Source organism: Peromyscus leucopus, chromosome 3, assembly GCF_004664715.2.
Source record: "Peromyscus leucopus breed LL Stock chromosome 3, UCI_PerLeu_2.1, whole genome shotgun sequence".
NCBI lineage: Eukaryota > Metazoa > Chordata > Mammalia > Rodentia > Cricetidae > Peromyscus > Peromyscus leucopus.
In genome coordinates this window covers 55,906,545-55,928,683 of record NC_051065.1, presented here as the reverse complement: position 1 = coordinate 55,928,683, position 22,139 = coordinate 55,906,545, and the positions used below count along the sequence as shown (strand labels likewise).

The following is a 22,139-nucleotide window of genomic DNA, read 5'->3' as shown; positions in this document are numbered from 1 at the left end:
TCCCAGATATCTAGCACTCAGGCAGGTAACCTGGCAGGCAAATAGTCTTCTAGTAAGCTCCCTGGCAGGTAACCAGGTGAGTGTCTAGCACTCCAGCAGGTTCCCTGGTATTGCAATGTAAATCCTGGAGCACTCCCATGGCTGTGTTGACTCAACCTCCATCAGGACAAGGTCACTATCACCAAACTCAGAGCTCCCGCTCCCGGGGCTCCTCCGGTCATTGCATGTCCCCCCCACATCCCTCCTTTATATTTGAGCTGCTCAGCAGGAGTCTCTGCTGCTCTCTGTCCTGGTGCAATACCATCTTCCTGCATCACCCCTGGATGGAGTGTCCCCCTCACATAAAGGAGCACCGTTCCCCGCAGCCCTGCCGTCTCTAAGCAAAATCATCACCCATTTCTCTTCCATCCTTTTCAGCCTGTCTTCAGATCTTTCCAACTTAATGATCTCTTCCCATTCTCTGTAAGTCTGTCACCTGACACCAGCTGGGCACAATCTTTCAGCCCGTGGAAATAAAGGCTGCTGCAATTTGGGGACAGAGCATGATTATGATCACAGTTCACTGTGTTGCAAGGGGATGGAGGAGGGTGGGACAGGAGACGTTTAAAGGTATTCCTCTCTCATTAAGAAATCCATTCAAGCCCCTATTTTTGGAAGGGTGTGTTCCCTCTTCTCCATTTTAATTGCAGTCTGTGACTTTCTTCTGTGAGCCGGGAACTGAGAGGGAGCAGAAGCCTCACTCACAGGCTGTGTCTTTGGGTTCTCAGGAAGTCAATCTATTGGGATTCCCGGGGCCCTGTGAAAGACGGCAATAGGGGAACCAGAGTGGCCTTCCAGAGAGCAGAAATCACTTTGTTCTGAGGGGACTGGCCATAGGATCTGAACATGCCTATGTGAGCATCTGTCCCTACCTGCATGACCTCCACCCTCACCCCTACTGGGCCCTGACTACTCAATTCAGCACCTATCTGGAACCATTCTGAAGAGTGACTGAGATACAGCCGAGCCTCTGGGTACCCTGGTGCATGGGCCACAGGAAGCAGAGGCGGGCAAACGGGAGCACCTGCCTGGGCCCTACAGCAGACCAAGTTGGACAGGCGATCTGTTCAGTATTTTCAGCATTCCTTCTTCAGGACAGGCCTGCCCAAGTGCCAAAACTGACCTACCAGAGCTGAGGGGAGCAGTGAGAGGGCTCACCAGGGTCTTGTATTCGATCTGCTGCCGGATGAGCTTGTCCTCACTCAGGGAGTAGCGGGCCTCTCCTGTGATGGCGTCAATAGGGCCCTTCTCCATCTGCTGCTTGATGGCACAGAACAGGGAGAACAGGGGCTCCCCGGCACACTCCTGCATGAGAGAAGAATCCTCCGATGAGGGTTCAGAGATCGGGGTATGCAGGCCCATCCCACCGTCCTTGCTTTCCTGGTCCCGCTTGCTTCTTAGCTCCCTTTTCCCATTTCCTCTTCTGTACTCTTCAGATTTGCAGGGGTCCCCACCCTGTGGACCCAGGTGATGCTGTTCCTTCCTGCCACCTGTCTGGAACCTGCCCTTCCTTCCTTCCTTCTTTCCTCCCTCCCTCCCTCCCTCCTTCCCTCCCTCTCTTTCTCCTATCCTCTCTGCTCCTTCTCCCACCCCACCCTGCTTTCTTTGTGAACCAATCAAGAAGCAGAGGTTGGTCCTGTAAAGTTCACTACTAGAAGCCCAGCAGCTCAGCTCTTCTGCCTCCCCAGCGCATCCTCAGTTTATCTGCAGCATTATGCCTTGTGTGCCTGCCCTGGAACCCTTAATCAGTACCATAAGTCTGGTATTGGGGGGAAAAGAGGAGCTGGGAGGGGAGAGAAAACTGGGGACTCACAGGTGACTTGTGTTTAGCTAAGAAAGGGAATTTAGCATTAGGACCACACGGAACCCTCTCAGTGGTTCATTGGCCCCTCATTGGGAGGAACTAGCCAGGGGTCTCTCTTCAGTTCTGTTTCCTGATAATAAAGAGCTACATTTCTTGTGGGGTGGGTGCATCAGGGTCCATAAGAATGGACATAGGAACAGTGGTCTATATCCACTAGGAGAGGAAGAACCATAATAGACCTGGAAATGGTCCTCATCCCATCCTACCTTGAGGAACTTGTAGAGGAGGAAGGTAAACCAATTGGTCAGCATCTTCTCAGCCACTGACTCAGTCCTGGCATCAGTCACCGAAGGAATCAGGGAAAGAAGACAAAAAGGAGCTGGTCAAAGGCTGTGCCTGGGTAGAGTGAGGAAGAACCTGCCACCATCTTGCTGATTACAGTGTCTGGTGACCTAATAATGTACAGGAGAGTCTTATGGCCTGCCAGTCCTCCGGGGCTGAGAACAAGCTATTTCTGAAAATCTGGAGCTTGGCTTCTGGGCATGCCTATGCTGTGTGCCAGCTTTCCTTACCTACAGAGGTGCTATCCCATCCCACTTCACAGCAACGGCAATGATCTTCACCTGAGCTATCCAGCTGCTGCTGGTTACATGTGGCTACTGAACACCTGAAATGTGGCCAGTGTGTCTGAGGAGCTGAAGTCTGATAAAGTACACTTTATCTACTGCAATTAGGTGTAAGTCGTTATGTGTGGCTGAAGATTTCCTGTTGGATAGGACAACCTTAAAGGAACTTGGGGAGGGACTGATGCATTCCTATTGATAAAGAATGAAAGAAAATCAAAACAAAAGGCAGGGGGATACTAACTGGGCAGGGCGTGGGAAAGAAGATGGCATAGGAAGGCGATCACGGTAGAGAGACAAGGTGTTCCATATGGAGCCTGTTGCCTTATCTCGACTCATAGCCTTGGCAGCCACACAGAGGGGACTGTAGCTCATCACAGATATGTTAGCATTGTCGTATCTCAAAGGCTGTTGCATACATCTATGGAAAGCTTCTGCCATGGCAGGGAATACTTTTTTTGAGTATAACCCCCATCTTTTATGTCATGAATCAAGCCTACTTACTCTTTTCTTTTGTAAAAGAAGATGCCACTGGGCGGTGGTGGCGCACGCCTTTAATCCCAGCACTTGGGAGGCAGAGGCAAGCAGATCTCTAAGTTCCAGGCCAGCCCGGTCTACAATGTGACTTCCAGGTCAGGCAGGACTAATCAGAGAAACCCTGCCTTGGAAAACCAAAAGAGAAAAGAAGAAAGGAAGAAGATGCTGTGGCAGCCACACTGGCTTGAGCTGCACACATTCGGGGATTGAAACTTGCGCGGAGAGTAGTTTGCCAGCGCCAGAGACAAACTAGCCCGTCTAGACAGGTTTGGTGAATTGAAACACACAGTTGCTAGAAAATACTGATAACGGAAACCTCCAGGTGTTTAGACAGCTGCTGGCACGCAGTGAAGCCAGGGAACAGAAAGAAGGAAGACTATCGGAGGCTGGGGGCGGGGATGGGGCCTGAGGGGCAGGGGGTAGGGTTGGGGGGTCGGGAGGGGGTAGGGGCTGGGGGGGCAGGGTAGGGGCTGGGGGCGCAGGGTAGGGGCTGGAGAGCCAGAAAGAACAGAGGAAGTGGGGGGGGTGTGCAGGAGCATCGGGGAGCACAAGTAGAAAACAAGGAGAGGAGACAGAGACCCAGAGTGAGACCATGAGACCATGCCAGGAAATTGTCAGTGGGAGTGCTGGCAGGCGGCGGCAACCCTAGAATTATGCCAGTGGGTGGCTACAAGGCGAGAGTAAAACAAAAATCAAAATTATCTACCTTGTCGTTAGCAGAGCTGTGGGATTCTCCTTGGCACTGTAGCCTTTTGCAGCTGTGCAGGCAAATGTGTACCCCTCCCCCCCCCAAAAAAAAAGCCTAAAGCGAGCTCTTTGGAAAGCTAAGTCTATCTATCTGCCAGGCAGGGGGGTGAGCACCACTGAGGCCTGGAGTCTGACCCAGAGACCGCAGGGCAACAGGTCAGGAAGACAGGATGGAGTGGTCTGGGCAGAGAGCCGGATGTGGTGGTTTCCATGGTGTGTTCTAACTGCAGCTGTACCATGGCTGGGCATTGGGATAACAGCTGAGAAGAGAAATGGGCACCCTTCAGATGGATGCCCACACAGAATGGGAGTCCTGTGTTTTCTAACCAAGCCAAAATCACAGGGTACGAATGACTGACACTTGTCTAGCCTGGTGGGTTGTAGAAACACGTGGCAGGAAGAGTGTGTTATGGTTCAAATGAGATGCTTTCCACAGGTTCATGTGTTTGAACACTGGGTCTCTAGCTGGTGGTGACGCTGTTGTTTTTTTTTGGGGGGGGGTGGCAGTCATGGAACCTATAAGAGGTGGGACCTTGCTGGGGGAAGAAGGCCCCTGGCCACACAGCCACCATTACCTTGATCCTCACCATCATGCACTGAATCTCCCCAAACCATGACCCCAAATAATTCATTCCTGTTTGAATTTGCTTGATCAGATGTTTGGTCACAGTGATGAGAGACCTAACAGCATCTAACTTTGTCCAGCAGGGTCAGGACCTGCTGTCCATCAGGGAAACTGGAGCCTGTGGCCGGGGTCAGGACCCGCTTGCTGGGCTGCACTGAGTCAGTTGCCCCCAAAGACCTTCACTTCCTGTTTCTCAAACTGTAACACACATTCAAGTTACTTGGTTCCCTGTTAAACTGTAGATTCTCATCAGGTCTGGGAGGGCCCTGGGTGGCTTTATTTCTATTGTCTTGTATGCTGCTCTTGTTGCTGGCCCATGGATAGCCTGAGGTCTTTTTCTACTTCTAGTCCTGGCCGAAATGAGACCAGGTCATGGCCTAACTGACCTCTGACACAGAACTATAGGAGAAAATGACATAATTCAGGGAGCAGAAGGGCAGGGGTATAATGGAGTGCAGATATATGGTGAGCTGGGCTATAGGCATGCAGGCAATGGGTGGGCCTGGCCTCCCACAGGTCAGTGTTTCATCCTTAGGAGGCAGAGCTGATCCCTCTGCAGCCTGCCTGGTGTGCATGAAGGGCCCCAGGAGCCATACACAAGGGCTGGGCTGGGGTAAGGGTACTCTGACCCCTGCTGGCCATTGCAGGCCTCTCTCACCTCCTGAGCAGTAACTTGGGGTGGTTCTTGCTCTCCAGGTTCTTATCAATGAGGTCAGCCAGCAGCTGCTTCAGCACATCAGTGGCATACTCTAGCTTGCTCTGAAGTACTGTCATGATGAGAGAGGCCACATTACCTCGGTCACGCATGGAAAAGCTGCGTTGAGACTCAAGAGTGCGGATGAAAGATAACAGGAAGACCTTATTGTTGATGAGCTGAGCGAAGAGCTTCAGGCCTTTCTCCACACGCTCCTGCCGGTAGCCTGGGACCTGTGGGGAGATTTGGGGTCCTAACATGAGCTTCTGGGCGCCCCATTTACTGCTTCACAGAATAGGCTCCAACTCCCTCTATTCTAGGCACAGTTGATCTGGCTAGCACTACCATGTCCTTCTCGGGTGTCAGGCATGGGGCCTAGTATCTTTTCAACCTCTATCACAGCCCACAAAGTGGAGAAGTAGCTACAGTTTTGAGACATAGCCACTAATACCAGGAGAATTAGCCACAGTTCCCAAGAAGTAGCAATGAGACTTGAACCCATCTGTGCTAGACTCTAGAACCTCAGCTCTTCCCTGATGGTGGTGCAGAGCCAATGAAGGGCTCTGACCAGAACTGCTGTGGTTTGTGTCCTGCCTGAGGGATTACCAGGCCTGGGCTCCCAGCTAACTTAACATCCACCTGCTGGGGATGTCTTTCTGTATGCTGTGAATGTGTTGCTCTGATTGATTGATTGGTTGATAAATAAAATGCTGATTGGCCAGTAGCCAGGTAGGAAGTATAATATAGACAGGATAAGCAGAGAAGAGAATTCTGGGAAGTGGAAGGCTGAGTCAGGATACGCTGCCAGCCACCGCTGCCACCATGAGAAGTAAGATGTAAAGTACCAGTAAGCCACAAGCCACATGGCAACTTATAGATGAATAGAAATGGGTTAATTTAAGATAAAAGAACTAGATAGCAAGAAGTCTGCCATGGCCATACAGTTTATAAGTAATATAAGTCTCTGTGTGTTTACTTGTGTCTGAGAGGCTATAGGAGCCAGGTGGGCTAGAGAAAACTCCAGCTACACCCACCTCTTCCTTCTCCATCCCCAAAGGTCCTGTGGTCAAACAATCAAGATGACTGGATTCCCCTTGGACTCTGCCACCACCACACTCTGTGTGTTAGTTAAGGATTTAGTTGCTGTGAAGAGATACCATGACCATGGCAATTCCCACAATTCAATTAAGTGGGTGGTATACAGTTTCAGAGGTTTAGGCCATGATCATCATGGCAGGACATGGTGGCATACAGGCAGGCATGGTGCTGGAGAAGAAGCTGAGATTGGAGAAGGCACTACATCTTGATCCCGCAGGCAATAGGAAGTGGTCTGAGTGTCACACTGAGCAAAGCTTGAGCAAAGGAGACCTCAAAGCCCATCCTCACAGTGACACACTTCCTCCAACAAGGCCACACTTACTCCAGCAAAATCATATCTCCTAATAATGCTACTCTCTATGAGCTTATGGGGGCCAATTATATTCAAACTACCACATTCTGTAAGCCTGTACAAGTTCACTTATCTCTTAGGGACCTCAACTGACATCCTGTAGAAAAGGAAGAGACAGGCCTCTACGGAGCACCCTGGTGTTCTCTACCCAGGGGAAGAGAAAGAAGGTGACTCTTCCTTCTTCCCTGAAGGGTAGGGTATTTGGGAAATCCCCAGGAGGGTACAATCATCTTGAGAGATACCTGTTGGCCACACTTAGCTGAGCATGGAAGACAGTCCCTGGGATGTCCAGAAAGAGGCACAGAAGCCCTGTTCAGAGGAACCTTAGGCTGGTGTCTCCCAGATGCCCAGCAGCAATGGAATGGATGGGTGCTCCATAGCCCTGAGAAGGAATGACCTACTACTAGCCATGGCAACGTGGCAAATGCTGTGAACACACTGAATGAAAAGGACAGACACTTGAGTGGGTTCACTCTTCACACAGCATCATTTAAACACTGATTTGGGACAGGAGCGATAACTCAAGGGTAATCAGAAAGTGGTTTTCTTGGGCAGTAGGGAGGGGCACACAGATGCCTAGAGACCTGGTACTGCTCTGCCTCTTGACCTGAACAGTGGCTTGATGGGTGGGACAGGAGGGCTTTCTCGGGGACCTGTCAATCACTGTGCTGTGCAGTGATGTATGTGTGTTGCTCTGCTTGTTTGCTTGTGAGAAAACCAATGCACTCTTAGGAATGCAGCCACAGACTTGGTCCTCATAGGGATCCTTCTTAGAACACTGAGCAGTTCTTGTCTCCTTGAGTGCATGGAGGTCCTAGGGTATGGTGAGGCAGGAGGGACAGCCAGCAGAGATGCCAAGGGAGCAACTTAAGGGCTATGTCCTAACCCCTCAGGTCTTTGAGAAGGACTGTCCTGTATGGCAAAGTACAGAACACAGCTTCAGAGCTGGTCAAGCTTGGGTTAAATTCTGTCACTGTTACTCACTAGTTGTCAATGTCTTCACCAGAAAAGCATATTAGTTCTTTCAACAGCTCGTTCTATGCCAAATCCTGTTTGGACTGGTTTGGATATATTGACCCATTTAATCCACACAACACTCTAGGGTATGGGTTCTGTTAGGACCACTGGACAGCATGAAGACATCTTCCTCAGGCTCCCAAGACAGAAGCCTCCAAGCTAGGCCATGACCCAGGCAGTCAGTACTATGTCCTTCCCTACCCAGGAGCCATTGCTTGGGTTCAGACAGCTCATGAGAACCCTGTTGCACTGAGTACCACACACAGCTGAGTTACAAAGGGCAGGGATTTTACCCTGCTGTGCTCCCAGGTTTCAACTGGCAAGGGCTGATGGAGGCAGACAGAGATGGCCTGTTGGCTCCAAGTCACAGAAGATGGCAGAAGCAGTTATTGTCCCCGTGACTCAGAGCCTTTGTGTTCTGGATTCAGGCATAGGCAGCAGGATGGTGTCAGCTAGAGGCCAGTTCCAAGTCCCCACCTCCTCTGCAGAGGGCACACTGGGCCTCCGTCTACTCTGCATCGAAGAGGTCTTAACGAGCTCTCCTGGTAGCAGGGCATTCTGGGGGTTCTGGAGTCTTAGAGGAAGCTGGTCTGCTCCCAAAGCAAGTCCTCTGTCTTTCCTCTGGCTGCAGTGCCAGTGCTTGGAAGGCCAGATAAAGACAGAGCCAAGAGGGTACAGTGGGGTACCAGCCAGGACACCCTGGCAGCTCATCTGTCCCTCATCATAGCCCCACCCCCGAGTCCCTCGTTGTCACAAGAGGGCCCAGCCTTGGCTTACCTTATGCCTGGTTCCTTTGGTTCCCCAATCCATGGTGGACTGATGCAGTACTGGCAATGGAGACATGGTAGCCTCACTCTGCCATAGGTCAGACATTCATCTACCACCTGTCTGCTTCCTCCTGACTTTTTCCCAAACCTGTGACTGCCCCCTCACACACATGATCATGCTTTACTTCCTCCCTTTTCACTGCCCCTCAGAATGATTCCTCTGCTACTTGAACCAACTATAACAGATAATACTATTTACCGGCACTGTGTGCAATGCACATTATGTGTGTTCTTAATGGTCTTGCATAGGACAGTTTCTCAGAGAAATTACCACACTTGTCCCCAGGCCACCCTACTGCTAAAGGGTAGTGCTAGATTTTCAAACCCAAACTCCCTGCCTATCACCATGTCTGCCCTTCTCCTGGACTCAAGGGCTGTCTGAAAGCTAACACAAGCTTCTCCCTGCAGCCTTCCCAGGTACACCCTCCCAGCTGCTCAGGCTGTCTGTCCAAGGCAGTGGTGGCCACGAGCAGGTTTGGCAGTGCAGCATATCGAGAGGACACTGTGACAGCCCCATGGCACCTACTCCATGAAGACCCACTCTGAACCTGCTGTGTGGGTTTCTCTTGCACCTTAAAAAATTCACATGCCTGTGGCCAGCAAGCACCTGGGGCCCAGGGCAGGACAGTTTTGGCCAACTTCCTGCAGGAAAGGTACCATGGTCAGCAGCCTAGGCTCTGGAATCAGAGAACATAGGAACTGCTTGTGGAAGAGAGCTCCAACCCCTCCAGAGTCTACTGCCTCATCTATAAAATGACAATATGAGGGTCTACGTCATAATGTTTTATGAACACTCAATAAGATGATGCACATGAAGTACTTGGTATGCAGCATGTGCACAGGATCACAGCTGTTTTACTGCCTGCCTCGGCACATCCTGGGCTGCTGCGTTCTGGTCTCTGTGTGCGAGGAGTTTCTAGATATCTAACACACATCGCTGTCTGTCCTGGTGCTGGTGGCGGATATTTTCTCTCCGTTTGATAGAGTGGAGATGGAAGCGAAGTATCTTGGAAAAGGGTATCCAGACCACCATTTTCATACTTTGCTACCCCCTCCCCATGCCTGGCCAAAGTCACTCTGAAACCAAATATTCTTTATTACCCAGATGGTTCTCCACTTTAGTTGAATTCTGTGCCTATAAAACTGGATTGTAAATTTTAATTGTAACCCAATAGGTTAGAATTTGGGAGCCAGTGATGGGTCAAAACCGGGAGTATGTGGCTGGCAGCTCTTTGTGTTTTTAAAGTACTGCTGTATGACTACGGCCAGGAAAGTCTCTTCTTCAAATGTCCCCACTTGCCCCCTGGTGACCTACCAAAGCAAGAGGACACAAGCAAGAGGATGCCCTCTTCACACTTTCTGCTGTGGTCATGTGTCCCATGAAGATGAAAGGTTAGGGAAACCCTGCTTTCACAAATGGGCTATCTCCACACCCATTGATGGAGATTTTCTTTTACGTACAGAATTTAATGTTGGATATATTAAAATAACAAATTTGGCATGGTTTGGGGAGGTTAGATTTACTGGAAATGTATTCATACTGTGAATTGTGCTCTGATGGTTAAAATGAGAAGTTTGTCAAACATTCCATATTAACAGTGGATGTAGAAAATTTTTTCAGATGGATAAAATATATACGGTACAGATGTAAAGTTTTCTATGTAAAAAATTCTGTACAACTCTCTGTACAATATTGATTCTCATCTGGCATATCTAATCAGGTTATAGGTCAATAAAGTTTTTGAATTATAGAAAAAAAGGAGGAACTTTCCATAGTAAGAATAAGTTGGAAACCAACAAATAATAGTCCAATAGACCACAGAAGGCCCACAAACCTAGGCTAAGGTAGGCATGGTATAGTTTGATTTCTGGGCCCAATTTTGACATGGGATTAGAAAATCCCATTTAAAAGTTGCATCCTCATGTAGACTTGGGATTTTGAACTAGCAAAATGAGGAAAATAACTCTCTATACCCTTCCTGGTTGAATTCTTAGGTTATGCCCTCTGATGCCCACAGACAGAATATCACTCTTCTTGCTAGGACTGCTGTCTTCTCTAGTACAGACAGACAGACATTCTTTCTCTCAGATGTTTCCTGCACTGATACTCTATGCCAGGGTCCCTACCTTGTGGGAAGTCAGATCATAACAGTGAGGCACATAGTCTATACATCGACAACACACTCGGGCACATGGACAGTGACCTGTCTGCCAGCCACCCCAACTTCTCTGAACTAGGGACTCTCAAGCTCTTTTGTGTCCTGAGAAGTCTGGTGTCTGGGGGCAAATTAAAGTGAGGCTGAGGAAAGATGAAAGACAAGGGAAAGAGTAAGAAGGGGGAGGGGCGACGGTGATGAGTCCAAACAAGGCGATGGACAGAATGAGTGTCCTGAGAAACCTAGTATCTTTGTACATAAATATATAACACATGTATAAACACACACACACAGTCACACACACACACACACACACACACACACACACACACACAGAGTCATACACACAAACAGTTATACACATATTGAGAGAGACTAGAGGTTCATGGCCAGAGAGAATGTCGAGCCATTGCCTGTAGTCTCTGAAAGTACTCAGTAGTGTCTATCAGTCAGAGTGGCAAGGAGAGCATCTCTAAGACAGAAATATTCGTAATATTCATTTTCTCATTACAAAATTACACACATAAACACACATGCATGTGTATGTACACACACACACACACACACACACACACACACACACACACGCATGCATACATGTCTGCATCATCCAATAAGCAAGTATGGAGAAATACAAGTACTATAAGCATTGCTGTGGATGAGCAGGATGTGCCGCCATGGTACACAGCCTGCTGCAACCAACGAGACCCCAAGTGGACACTCCCTCCAACATCAGCATCTACAACACTGAGCAAAGGGTCTGTTTTCAATGTGTGGACAATTCTAAGTTGCATCGTATTTTCCATTGTTGCTTCATCTGTGTATTCTGCTTCCTCCTGATAGGCAAGCAGAGCTGAAGGACACCCAGAGAGAGTTCTGGTTATAGGCTTGCAGCCAGAAGAAAACATGAAGTCAAGCGGCCTTGATTATTCTACTTCTGACTCTGTCCCCAGCAGCTGTGTGTACTAGCCACTCACTGGGCTTCTCTGCCCTCTTTCTTTGCTCACCTGTAAAATGGGTTCACCTCATCCTGGGAAGGTAGATGGCTGAATGCATAGAAAGTACTTAAATGTGAGTAGGAATTTTAATGTCTCACAACTTCTAATGATCATCCCTCAGGATTCTTATTTTTCTCCGTTTTCCTCATTCATCATCTTTTCACTTTTCTCTGGTATTTATCTTGGTAAGCCATTCTAAAGTCCTTTTGGAAGAGAGTGTAATATGAATATATGCATAAATGAGCTGGTGTGCTGGACAGTAAATGGGAGGTTGGGGGTCCCTGATAGCAGTACAACAGTGGGGTTTTTATCATCTCCACTTCCACCTCGTACATCACTCGTCTTCCCCAAGGAAGCATCACGTGGTAAAATCCCTTATATATTTATTGAGCACCAATTGATTAGCAAAATCCTTTATACTGTGGTTTACTAAAAACCTAAGTCTGTGAACTGCCCATGTTTATCTGGCATAATTTTTGGTTGCGCATACACTGGATTGGTTTGAATGAGAACGGCTCCCATAGGCTCACATATCTAAATGTGTGGACCCCAGCTGGTGGCACTGTTCAGAAAGAATTAAGGGGTATGACAGTGTAGGTGGGCTTGGTGGTTTCAAAAGCCTGTGCCAGATCCCGGTTAGAGCTCTCTGTTTCATGGTTGTTGCCTTAAGATGTAAGCTCTCAGCTAATGCTTTAGCACCTTGCCTGCCTGCTTGCTTCCATGCTTCTCACCGTGATGGTCATGGAGTCACCTTCTGAAATGGTAAGTCCCAATAAATGCTTTCTTCTATTAGTCATCTTGGTCATGGTGTCTTATCACTCACTAGAAAAGTATCTAAGATATACATGTATAGTTTTTCTTGGAAGAGGGTTCTCTCTACCCATTCAATCCTGTAAGACTCCAAAGCCCCACTGAAACCTGTGCTCTGAGGCTCCCTGTTTTGGCCGCATCTCTACCAGGGAACTGGCAAGATGTGCTGTCTCCCTGGCCTCAGCTTTCTCACTTCTGAATCAGGATGCTGGGCTTCCTGCTATAATATTAGCATAGGGATGGGTACTGATTCTTACCTCAAGGTCGCGTAGCACAGGATGGTCTTCAATCCCTGGGAAGAGCACCCGCATGGTGTAGGTCCTGTAGTCCAGGAAGGGAATCCCAGCTCCATCCAGGTCACTGGTAAGCTCATGGATATCGGTCTGCAGCTCTGCAAAAGCTAGCACAAAGGGAAGTCTGTGAGGGGTCTGGGATGACCGCTCACTAGGTAACATGCTTGCCTTGTAAATATGAAGACCTGAGTTTGAGCCCTACAACTCTGGTTTAAAAAAAATCCCTGAGCATGGTAGCACACACCTTTAATCCTACCATTTAGGCCAGACAGGAGGCTGCTGGTGCTCACCAGCATGGTTTAAAATACCAGGTAGACAGAGCCTGAAGAAAATAGCTGAGAAGCCTGTGAGATGCTGGCTGGGACCCAGCCTAAGAGTTACCTCTCTGAGAATGTTGAGAACCCTCACCCAGGTCCCTGGGGGTGTGATCTGTGGACCTGTGAACGAAAGAATGATGGACCTAGATGGCATTAGCATGGGGAAAGCTGATCTGGGGCCTCATGTCTTTCAAACAGCAAAGGGATGGAAAGGCTGCCCTCGGACCTGTAATGCCATTGGAGTCAAAAGAGAAAGGACTCTGGTTTGTAAAGCATGTTGGAAAGGGAACTGTAAAAGGGCAGGAGGGCAGAGGGACAGAACAGAGAGATGAGCCTATGCCTAGAGATGCACTTTGAACTGGGTTTTCTTAGCAAAGTCAAGAACAATTTCTTCCAATAAAAAAAGCGTATGGGCATCTAATTCTGGATCACGTAGTTCTCAGAACCCAAACAAGCCTTGGGCAGAGGGCCTGCCACTCTAATCAATTTCTGCACAGACACGAAGGGGGACACCTTTGCGCTTCTTGCCTCAGTGCAATGCTCTCTGCTCTGGCGGTGGGTTATAATTGCATGTAGGCACTGTTGTCTGTGAGAGCAGCTCAGGCCTCCAGATGGATACAGTCGCAAGGCCCCAGCTGGCCCCTAGGAAAATCTGGCATGTGACAGAGCCCAGAGCCAAAGCTGTCATACTCCATCCTGGCACAATGCCCCCCGAGGCCATCCTCTGCTGCCTCAGAGCTGCAGCTGCTAGTCCTGCTAAGCTGTGGCATTCTCCTTAGTACATGCCCTCCCCATCTCTGCATGCATACATGCATGCAACTACATGCACACACATGAACAGATTGTATTGACGCACACTGACAAAGAACAAGTCATGGTTGTTGCCTAACCAATGTTTATTTTCATTATATAAACTTAAGACTAGGAAAAAAAGAGAAGTTGGGGGGTTCAGACGGGATTCACAAGCTCAAAGGGCCCTAGGGACATCAAAGAGCAAGCCTAGTGCCCAATGGGATACCATGACATGTAAACATGACACAAGTACCCTGAACTGCACACAGGGTCTCGCATTGTCCTTTCTGGTGACTATAGGAGAATTGACGTAAGGTCTGTAGGTTTCCATGAGTCTTGATACCAGGAGAGCCCCGAGGCTCGCTGGTAAGGATATGGGCCTAAGTTGGACACTAGCAGACCTGCAACCTCTTCTGGTGCTCCCTTCCTAGTGGCCCTGCTCCCTTGTTCTGTTACATGGAGGCTGGAGTTCTTGTCATGCAGTGACACCAGAGGCAGAGGCCCTCATGCTTCTGAACACACTCCGGTGCATGTGAGCAACTGTATTGTGCATAAAGGAAGCCAGGAGGCCTCCCTGACATGCACTGTCACCAAGCCTAACAAGCATGTCTTGATGGTCGATCTTCATTGCTAGCTTGAGTGGACTGAGACGTGCCTAGGAGATTAGTGTAACTTATCTCTGGGTGTGTCTGTAAGGGTCTTTTCAGAAACAGCTAGATAGTAGTTTTCAATGGATTGACTCATCCCTTGACGGATTCGTAATGTGATGGTGCTGTTGGGAGGGCTTCAATTTATGGAAGGTGGGGCTTGGGATCACGGGACACTAGTGACGAGCTGTCCTCGGGACTGTATCTCGCCATAGCCCCTTTCTGTTTCTGCTCTTCTTTGCTCCCTGGCAGCTGTCAGTTGAGCGCTCCCCATGCTCCCCTGCTCCATGATGGTTGAACCCTCTGAAAGTATGAGAAAAGAAACCCTCCCTCCTTCAAGTTGGTTCTCTTGGGTTATTCGATCACAGTATTGTAAGCTGACCAACATACCTGTGCATATCTGGAGTAAAGAGCACATACCTGTATCTGTGTAATTGGAGAGGTATGCATGAGCAGGAGTGGGGTGCACAGGTGTGAGTGTGCGCCTGTTTTAACTTGTATAAGAGCATGCAAGCATGTCAGTGAGGATGCAGAGTGGGAATCTGTGTTTGCACATGTGTGTGCCAATATATCCAAAGCTCAGGTCTGGGCTGATGTCTTCTAGTGTAGGCATGGATAACTTCCTGGCTGACAATGAAATCTCCACACAAACCTTGCCCTGAGCCTGAGCTGCCTCATAAACATGCAGAAGTTGCCTTGGCATCCTGGAAAATGCCTCCATGGTCCACCCTGCATGTCCTTTGCTATAAGATGCCTGCTTCCATCCCAGCAGCATAAGTGTCCCCAGCCAGAAGCCATGGTCCCCATGGGACTCCATGGGTTTCTGCCTGCTGAGCCTTTCTTCCTCAGGGAGCTTCTAGAGGAGCCTGGCATCTCCCCCCCCCCCTCCACTGCCACCACCTCCTCCTGATTGGACTGCTTCGCTGGCCAGGAGGAAAGGGAGGGAGTCAGGTTTGATGGGTCTGCAGTTTCCTTTAAGCCTCCAACATTCAAAGCCTCACGCCTGCCACACATAAAAGAGATTCTAATCACTACACCTAATTAGAGGGAAGAGTACATTGCAGAGAAAAAAATTAAGCAGTGTAAATATAATAAAAGGCAGTAATTAACAGTCCCACAAGGCAGATGCCAGGAAGACAGCTGAAGGATGTGGAGATGGGATGGAGCCTTGTCCCCATAAAAGAGGCGGAGCTTCCCCAGCGGGAACCTGCACTATGCTGGAGCCCAGGTACAGGGCTGGATTAACACTGGGTGCATATTACCCACTGAGAAATAGCTCAGCTCTTTCCTCCCAGGGTGGGCTTACAGAAGGATCTCCTGGGGTTATGTGAGTCTGCCAGCTAAGCTGCCTTCTTGGGTTTGACACTGCTGATCTCCCTTCATGGTGGCTCATGTACATTTTTCAAATACAAGCTGTGAAACGCACTTCCTTTGAAATCACAGATCAACCCAACAGAATTCCCTTCCTGCTGATAGAAGAGAACTGAGGACTGCTTGCATGCATCATGGGGAGACACTCCCAGGTCCTCCCTGGAGGAGACTGTGGCCACCACCACCACCCCACACACACACCAGAGTTCTGAATCTGGACACTGTTCTTGGTGTATAAAGGATCTCAGGAACGTATCTGGAAGGAGTAGAGAGAAAACCAGAGGTGGATTGCTAGACAGGGCTTTGGTCTGGGACCCCAGCTAAGCTCTGAAACTGGCAGAAAGGTTCTGATGGTAGAATGCCCAGTCTGTGAGGCCACCCATTGCATCCCAGCTTGCTGGCCTGTAAATAGGAGGCACACACACATACAGCACCCACCCACACACACACACTCACACAAGTGCATACATGTATACACACAATCTCCAGCACTGCCTGCTGTAGTCTAGTTTGCTGGCCTGTACACAAAAGACACAAACACACAGTGTACATTTGCATACACAACTACCACCCACTGAAGCCCCACCTGTTGGGCTAATGCACTTGCAAACACAAATATAAATATACACACACATAACATTCAGCACTGACGGATGCTGCCCGGTCTGGTTGGCGCTGTAAAGAGGCACATATGTGTATAGACATACATGCATTGACTTTGCAGGTGCTTACATGCATACACAACCTCTAACACTACCCACTGCCACCCAGCCTGCATGTTTGTATGTGATAAGCACACACGTGTACACACACAGACCCCACACCAGGCGCCAGCGCCTGAACACTCAGTACCTTCCTTGCACTCCAGGGCCACACGGGACTCGAGGTTGTCCATCTGCATCTGGAGACGCTTCAGAGTGAGATCACTTTCCCGGGACTTGCGTTTGTAGGCGATGAGCACCGCCACGATGAAGATGATGAGGAGACCTCCAGCCACTGCGATGCTGACGATGGCAGGCAGGCTGAGTGGGCTGTCGGGGGCAATGTACACCATGCCGGGGGAATACTCCATGCCACCCACCCGTGCCTGTGGACACAGAGAAGAGAGGGATGGTAGCAGAGCAGACTGGGGAAGAGTTCTAAGTCAGAAGGAGAACGTGATTGCCCATGAGATGCACCCCCTCCCATCAGAAAAATAGAAGAGAGAGTATGGACAGCAGAGACCACCCTTCAACCAGAAAATGCGTCCATCCTCTCACTCGGGAGGACACAGTCATCATATGGAAACAGCTCACAGCTGTACTGTAAACACGGTGACCTAGCACCAACATCTAAGACTCACCCTGCCATCCGAGTTGGGAGCTAAGACATAGAAATAGCATCAAGGACCACCCTACACCAGCGATGATCCTCGTCTTAAAGGCCCTCTTGGTCCTAACAGACAATTGAGTATCACCCCATTTAATGTTCTGCCCTTGCTGTACCCGCCAGGACAGAGGGGGTGACAATACACAAGAAGTTGACTAGTGGGATGGGAAGACGGGAACTGGTCTGGGGTGAGCTGGAAGGAAAGCTCACAGTAGCCCAGCTGTAGCTGAGCCACTCTCCCCCAGCGTCCCTCATGCCTGGTCCACACACAATGAGATCCCAGTAGCCTCACCATCACTTTGTGCCTGCCGATGAGGTTGGGAGACTCGCAGAGAAGCTGCACATCTGACACCGTCACGGTGCATGGCTTCTCTCCAACCAGCACGGTGTAGTTCAGCTTCACATTGCCTCCAGCCACAGGTGGGATCAGGTTCTTGCCCTGAACAGACAGAAAAAGCCCCCATTCCCAACCCCGAGTCAGGACCACAGCTGCTAGTGGCTGCTGGGGCCTCCGACCCAATGTCCCATCTTATGGACGAACTGGGGAAGCGGCCACCATCAGCAAGAAGTCCAAAAGATTGGTACATGTGTTAGATGTGGTGTGATAGGAGTTCAGTCCCTAGCACTGTAAGAGAGAACAGGACCTTTAAGATGTGGAGCTTGATGGAAGATCATGACTTCCCCACGTCTTAAAGGTCCTCTATGGTTCTCTTGTCTATGTGCTCCTGCTAGAAGGTCCTCTTGAAAGCCAGGACTACTATTGGTCTTTCATTTTCCAGAACAATGAGGCAAGTTAACTTTTTCTTTTCTTTATAAGTACCCAGCATCAAGGATTTTGTGACAATAACAGGAAACAGACTAATACATTAGACATCCTAGTATCCTCTCTTCCTCCCAGTAATTGACAATTAAAGTGTTATGAAAAGCTTATCTGGAATACCTTTAGGATGATGGGGGTGCCAGGCTTGAGCTCCAGGATTCCTGAGGGACTGAAAGCCTCAAACACAGGGTTAGGATAGTAGGTGAAGTTGGTCTTGTTGAGAATTAACAGAGACTGGACATTGTCCAGGATGAAACCAAATTCTTCAGGCCTTTCAGTAAGATCTGATTGGTGGTCAGGACCCAGGGCAAGGGCTGGAGCCTGGCAGGTCATCTCAGTAGCATTCAGGACCTCACAGATCTACAGGAGTCAGAGAAGGGGACAATGAGAAATATCTCCACACCAGGACTTCCGGTGTGCCATCGATGCTACATGGGTTCATATGGGAGGATGATGGAGGAGGGCACCAAGTCACACTCTTGGCTACTACTCACAGATCCCACCCTGCAGCCGTCTCCTGTTTCTGGATTTGCCCAGTGTGAATGTGGCAATGACTAGGTATTTTCTAAACTGGGTAAGAATGGTAGGGTGATAATGGAACCCCGTGAACTGTGGATGTAATTGGTCTCTTAGGCCTATAGCCCCAAAAGCTGAAAATATGGTCATATCAATTCCCCTATCCTACCATCCCAGGACTTGGAGGTATCCCATGCCATGAGTCATTGTATGTAGGCAAGGACCTGCCAATGGACTCACATTGATGTGTTCTTTCCCTCCATGCTTGGCACGGATCTGGGGGTTCTGTATGAGGTCCAGGTGAGTTCCCCAGACAGCGATAGGTGTGTTCCCACTGCCCAAAAAGAAAGAAAGGAGTGTGTGAACCACAGCCACAGGAGATGTAATGGCCATGACAGCAATGGTTATCAGGGTGAGCCACGACAATAAGGATGAGGAAGCACAGTTGTGTCCTTGGAGACAAGGAGGAAAAGCCAACTGTAATAACAAGAAAGAGTATCTCAGAAGCCCAGAGGGAGGGAGGGCAGTGGTGAGTAGATATCCATATTGTCCCTTGCCGGGCCTCTCATGGAGGCCCAGGTGACAGCACGTCCCCTTAGTTCTCTGAGGCTTCCAGACTGGAGCTGGCTGTTTCAGTCCTGGATTCTCCTCCCCTGATCCTCTCCACTCTCAATCCTGTTCTAAAGTAAGCTCCCAGCAGAACCTCCAGTGTCAAAGCACATCTGTTTTCCATGGCAATTGTGCTACAATTTTCCTCCTTGGTGGCTTCAGTCCAGCTGAGACCTATGAAAGCCATGGCCCAGGTCCAGACACCTCTTCCAAGATTACGAGTGTGACATGCTCTGAGACTGGAGTCTCCTGAGCCCTGGAGTGACACAGGACAGAGATGAGGGGGACTCAGGTGACTCACTTCAGTGTGGCCTCTCAAAGGATGCTAGTTCTGTGCCTGGGAAAGCTGAGAAGCTGGTGGGGAGGGTGGGAAGCCCTGTTCTTAGCTATGTCCTACTTGGACTAGAGTGAGCAATGACCTGATTGTTAGTCAAGGGAGCATCATTGGCAAACATCCTGCTGTCCAAAGCAGGGCTTTGTAGGTAAATTCCTTCTAAACTTAGTGGCTAGGATTCTTTGTCACCTGTGCTCACATGGGTTTCTATCGCTCTATCTACTTTTCCGTCTTTAAACTTCCCATTACTTCTCTCTCATTGAGTGATTCTCGTGTGCATTCATGAGCTTTCATGCACACACATACTTCCAGGGGTGCCTGCAGGATTCCTCCTACACAGAGCACAGTTCAGACGAGTTTCTGGTATCTAGCCTCTCTGTCCCCAGACTTCCCAACCACTAATGCTGTGCTCAGTAGAAAAAGATCCTATCATTGTCCTCAAACAACCCACGCACTTATAGGAAGCTCAAATCCCACACATGGTACAATGCTCACTTCATCCTCAGATTTCCTTAACTTAAGCAAAAATGCTGGCAGTCTAGAATGTGTGTCCAGCCCCCCTCGTGGCACAAGTGTGTCTTGGGGCACTGCTGAGTGCCAGGAAGATGACACCTTTATTTCTGAGACAATATGAAGGGAACCCGAATTCAACAAGGCCATGGATGTCCCAGAGTATCACTGCCTAGCTTCTTGAGTGAGATACAAAGGCCTGTGTCACCTTTCTGAATCACCAGGCTCTGAGGCCAAGGCCTGGCATGGCTCTGAAAGGCTGTTTCCCCTTCATGCCTTAGCTAAGGACAGCCAATGGCCTTTCTCATCCCAGCAGTCAGGCTGCCTCTCTCTGGTCTTCAAGCAGAGGGTGGCCAACTATTTCTCTGAAGGGCCAGACAGTAAATATTTCAGGCTCCACAGGCCATATGGTCTCTGTCACAATTACTCAACTCTGTGCAGTCATGAGAAAACAACTGTAGACAATACAACCAGTGAGCAGAGCCATGTGCCAATAAAATTTTATTTATAAAAATTCAGGCAACCAGTCAGGTATGGCCTTTGGGTCCCTGGTCTAAGTTTGGCCCCCTAGACTAGGCTTGCCCCTGCCTCAGCCAGCCCAGAGCATCACTTTATTCTGTCTTCGCTAACTTCTCCAGCCCTGGGGCCCCTCCTGGCTGGAGTTGACTGTGGGGAGCACCAAGCAGGGGACAGGTGGACAATAAGGTGATGTTAAGGTCACCTGTCGGGTAAGCAACATGGACTGAACCCATTTCTTCCCACCCCAGGTCTTCACTGTGCTCTCCAATGCAGCCCAGAACAGTGGCTTCCCAATGGTCTCCAGGGGCCTCACAGAAAGGACAGCCTCTGTGGAGCTGTCCTGATAGGTCCTCCAGGCCTGGAAAAGTGGACATGGTCAGGTGCCTGCAGCTCCATCTCTGAAGGGAGGCTCTATACTCCTACACCCTAAGGGTCCTGCAGTCTCTCAGTCCCCAGGAGAATCCTCCTAACGCTGGATGTCCAGGAAGAGCCATGGCTTGCCCCGCTGAACTACCAAAGTGCTGGGCAGGGGTCTGGGCTCTCCCTAGAGCCGTGTCACATGTGTGCTCTTCCACCTCCTGTGTCATTTGTGTTGGGCGCTGGGGAAGCAGCGAGAAACGGGGCCCAGGCTCTGCCTGGCCGAGTCTGTTATTTGAGAGGAACAAAGGCAAGCGGGCAGCAGGGCTGGGGAAGAGCAGGGCGACGGCTGGGAAGAGGCCTCTGTCTCCCGGGTCACTGGTTTCCCTTGGGCTTTTGAGAGCTGAGAAAGAGAAACCGAGGCCTAGAGGCAGGGGGGGAGGTTGAGGGGATGGGTCCTCCTACCTGACAATGCTCCACTCTGGCTCAATACGCACGATGGTGGGGTCCTCCACATACTGAAAGACCAGGTCCTGTCGGATCCTGGCCCTGTCCACCTGCACAGTCACCTTCATGTCCAACACCTCATCTGAGGATGTAGTGTTACAGATAATGTAGGATGGCGAACGCCTGGAAAGGAAGGCAGAGCATGGGCTCCTAGGTATTAAGCAGTGGTCTGGGGTTAACCCCTTTCTGGGCACATCAGATTTCACAGAAGTAAGGGGTGGGCACTGTCATAGATAGAAGCTCATGAACCAAGGACAAGGGTCAACCTTTGGAAAGGCTCCTCTGAGCCTACCTTTCAAATAGGCCTGGTCTTTGGGCTGTCCTTGACCCTAGCCCCTGCTCCAATTTTAGCAAGAATCTAGCTACCTAAGTCTGGCGAGGTTCCTTCCTCCATGTCTCATTCCTGCCTTGCCTGAGATGAGAATCCCCTCAAGTGAGTTTGGTGGCCCCTTGCCGCCTCCTCCCTGTGACTCTGAGTCCTGGGCTCTGGCTATACTTGTGGTGCTAGGGTTGAACTCCGCCTCTGCCCTCTTCTGAGTTGCAGCCCTACTGCAGCAGCTTTGAGCCAAGTCACCCTCACATGCTCACTAAGAAATGGTTTCTTGGATAGCAGCAATGCAAGACCCCCGGCTGGTCTGACTTTGAATCTGTCACGGTTCTTGTCATAACCTACTCCAGGAACACCTATCTCTGGACTTGGGCTCAGATCGGTCACATCTCCCACAGCATTCCTTGGATGGGCTCCTTGTGGCCCCTACTCCAGGCTCCTGGCTAGGTAAGGTATATCCCTTCGGGCTGCAGACCCAGCTAGGCAGAAGGAGGAAGGCCTCTTGCCCTTGTTGGCTCAGCCTT

The 22,139-nt window shown here is 49.7% G+C and overlaps 1 protein-coding gene across 1 annotated transcript in view; it reads right to left on the bottom strand.

The window, feature by feature from the left end:
• Positions 1 to 22,139, bottom strand: part of Plxna4 (plexin A4) — a 466,318-nt gene that overhangs the window by 39,526 nt on the left and 404,653 nt on the right. The window contains exons 16-24 of the mRNA XM_028866158.2: positions 21,246 to 21,410; positions 18,692 to 18,785; positions 18,056 to 18,295; positions 17,408 to 17,554; positions 16,600 to 16,834; positions 12,585 to 12,727; positions 5,034 to 5,302; positions 2,110 to 2,176; positions 1,198 to 1,344 (exon numbers count right to left, since the gene is read on the bottom strand). Coding sequence (XP_028721991.1) covers positions 1,198 to 1,344; positions 2,110 to 2,176; positions 5,034 to 5,302; positions 12,585 to 12,727; positions 16,600 to 16,834; positions 17,408 to 17,554; positions 18,056 to 18,295; positions 18,692 to 18,785; positions 21,246 to 21,410 — 1,507 coding nt within the window. The remainder of the gene's footprint in view (positions 1 to 1,197; positions 1,345 to 2,109; positions 2,177 to 5,033; positions 5,303 to 12,584; positions 12,728 to 16,599; positions 16,835 to 17,407; positions 17,555 to 18,055; positions 18,296 to 18,691; positions 18,786 to 21,245; positions 21,411 to 22,139) is intronic.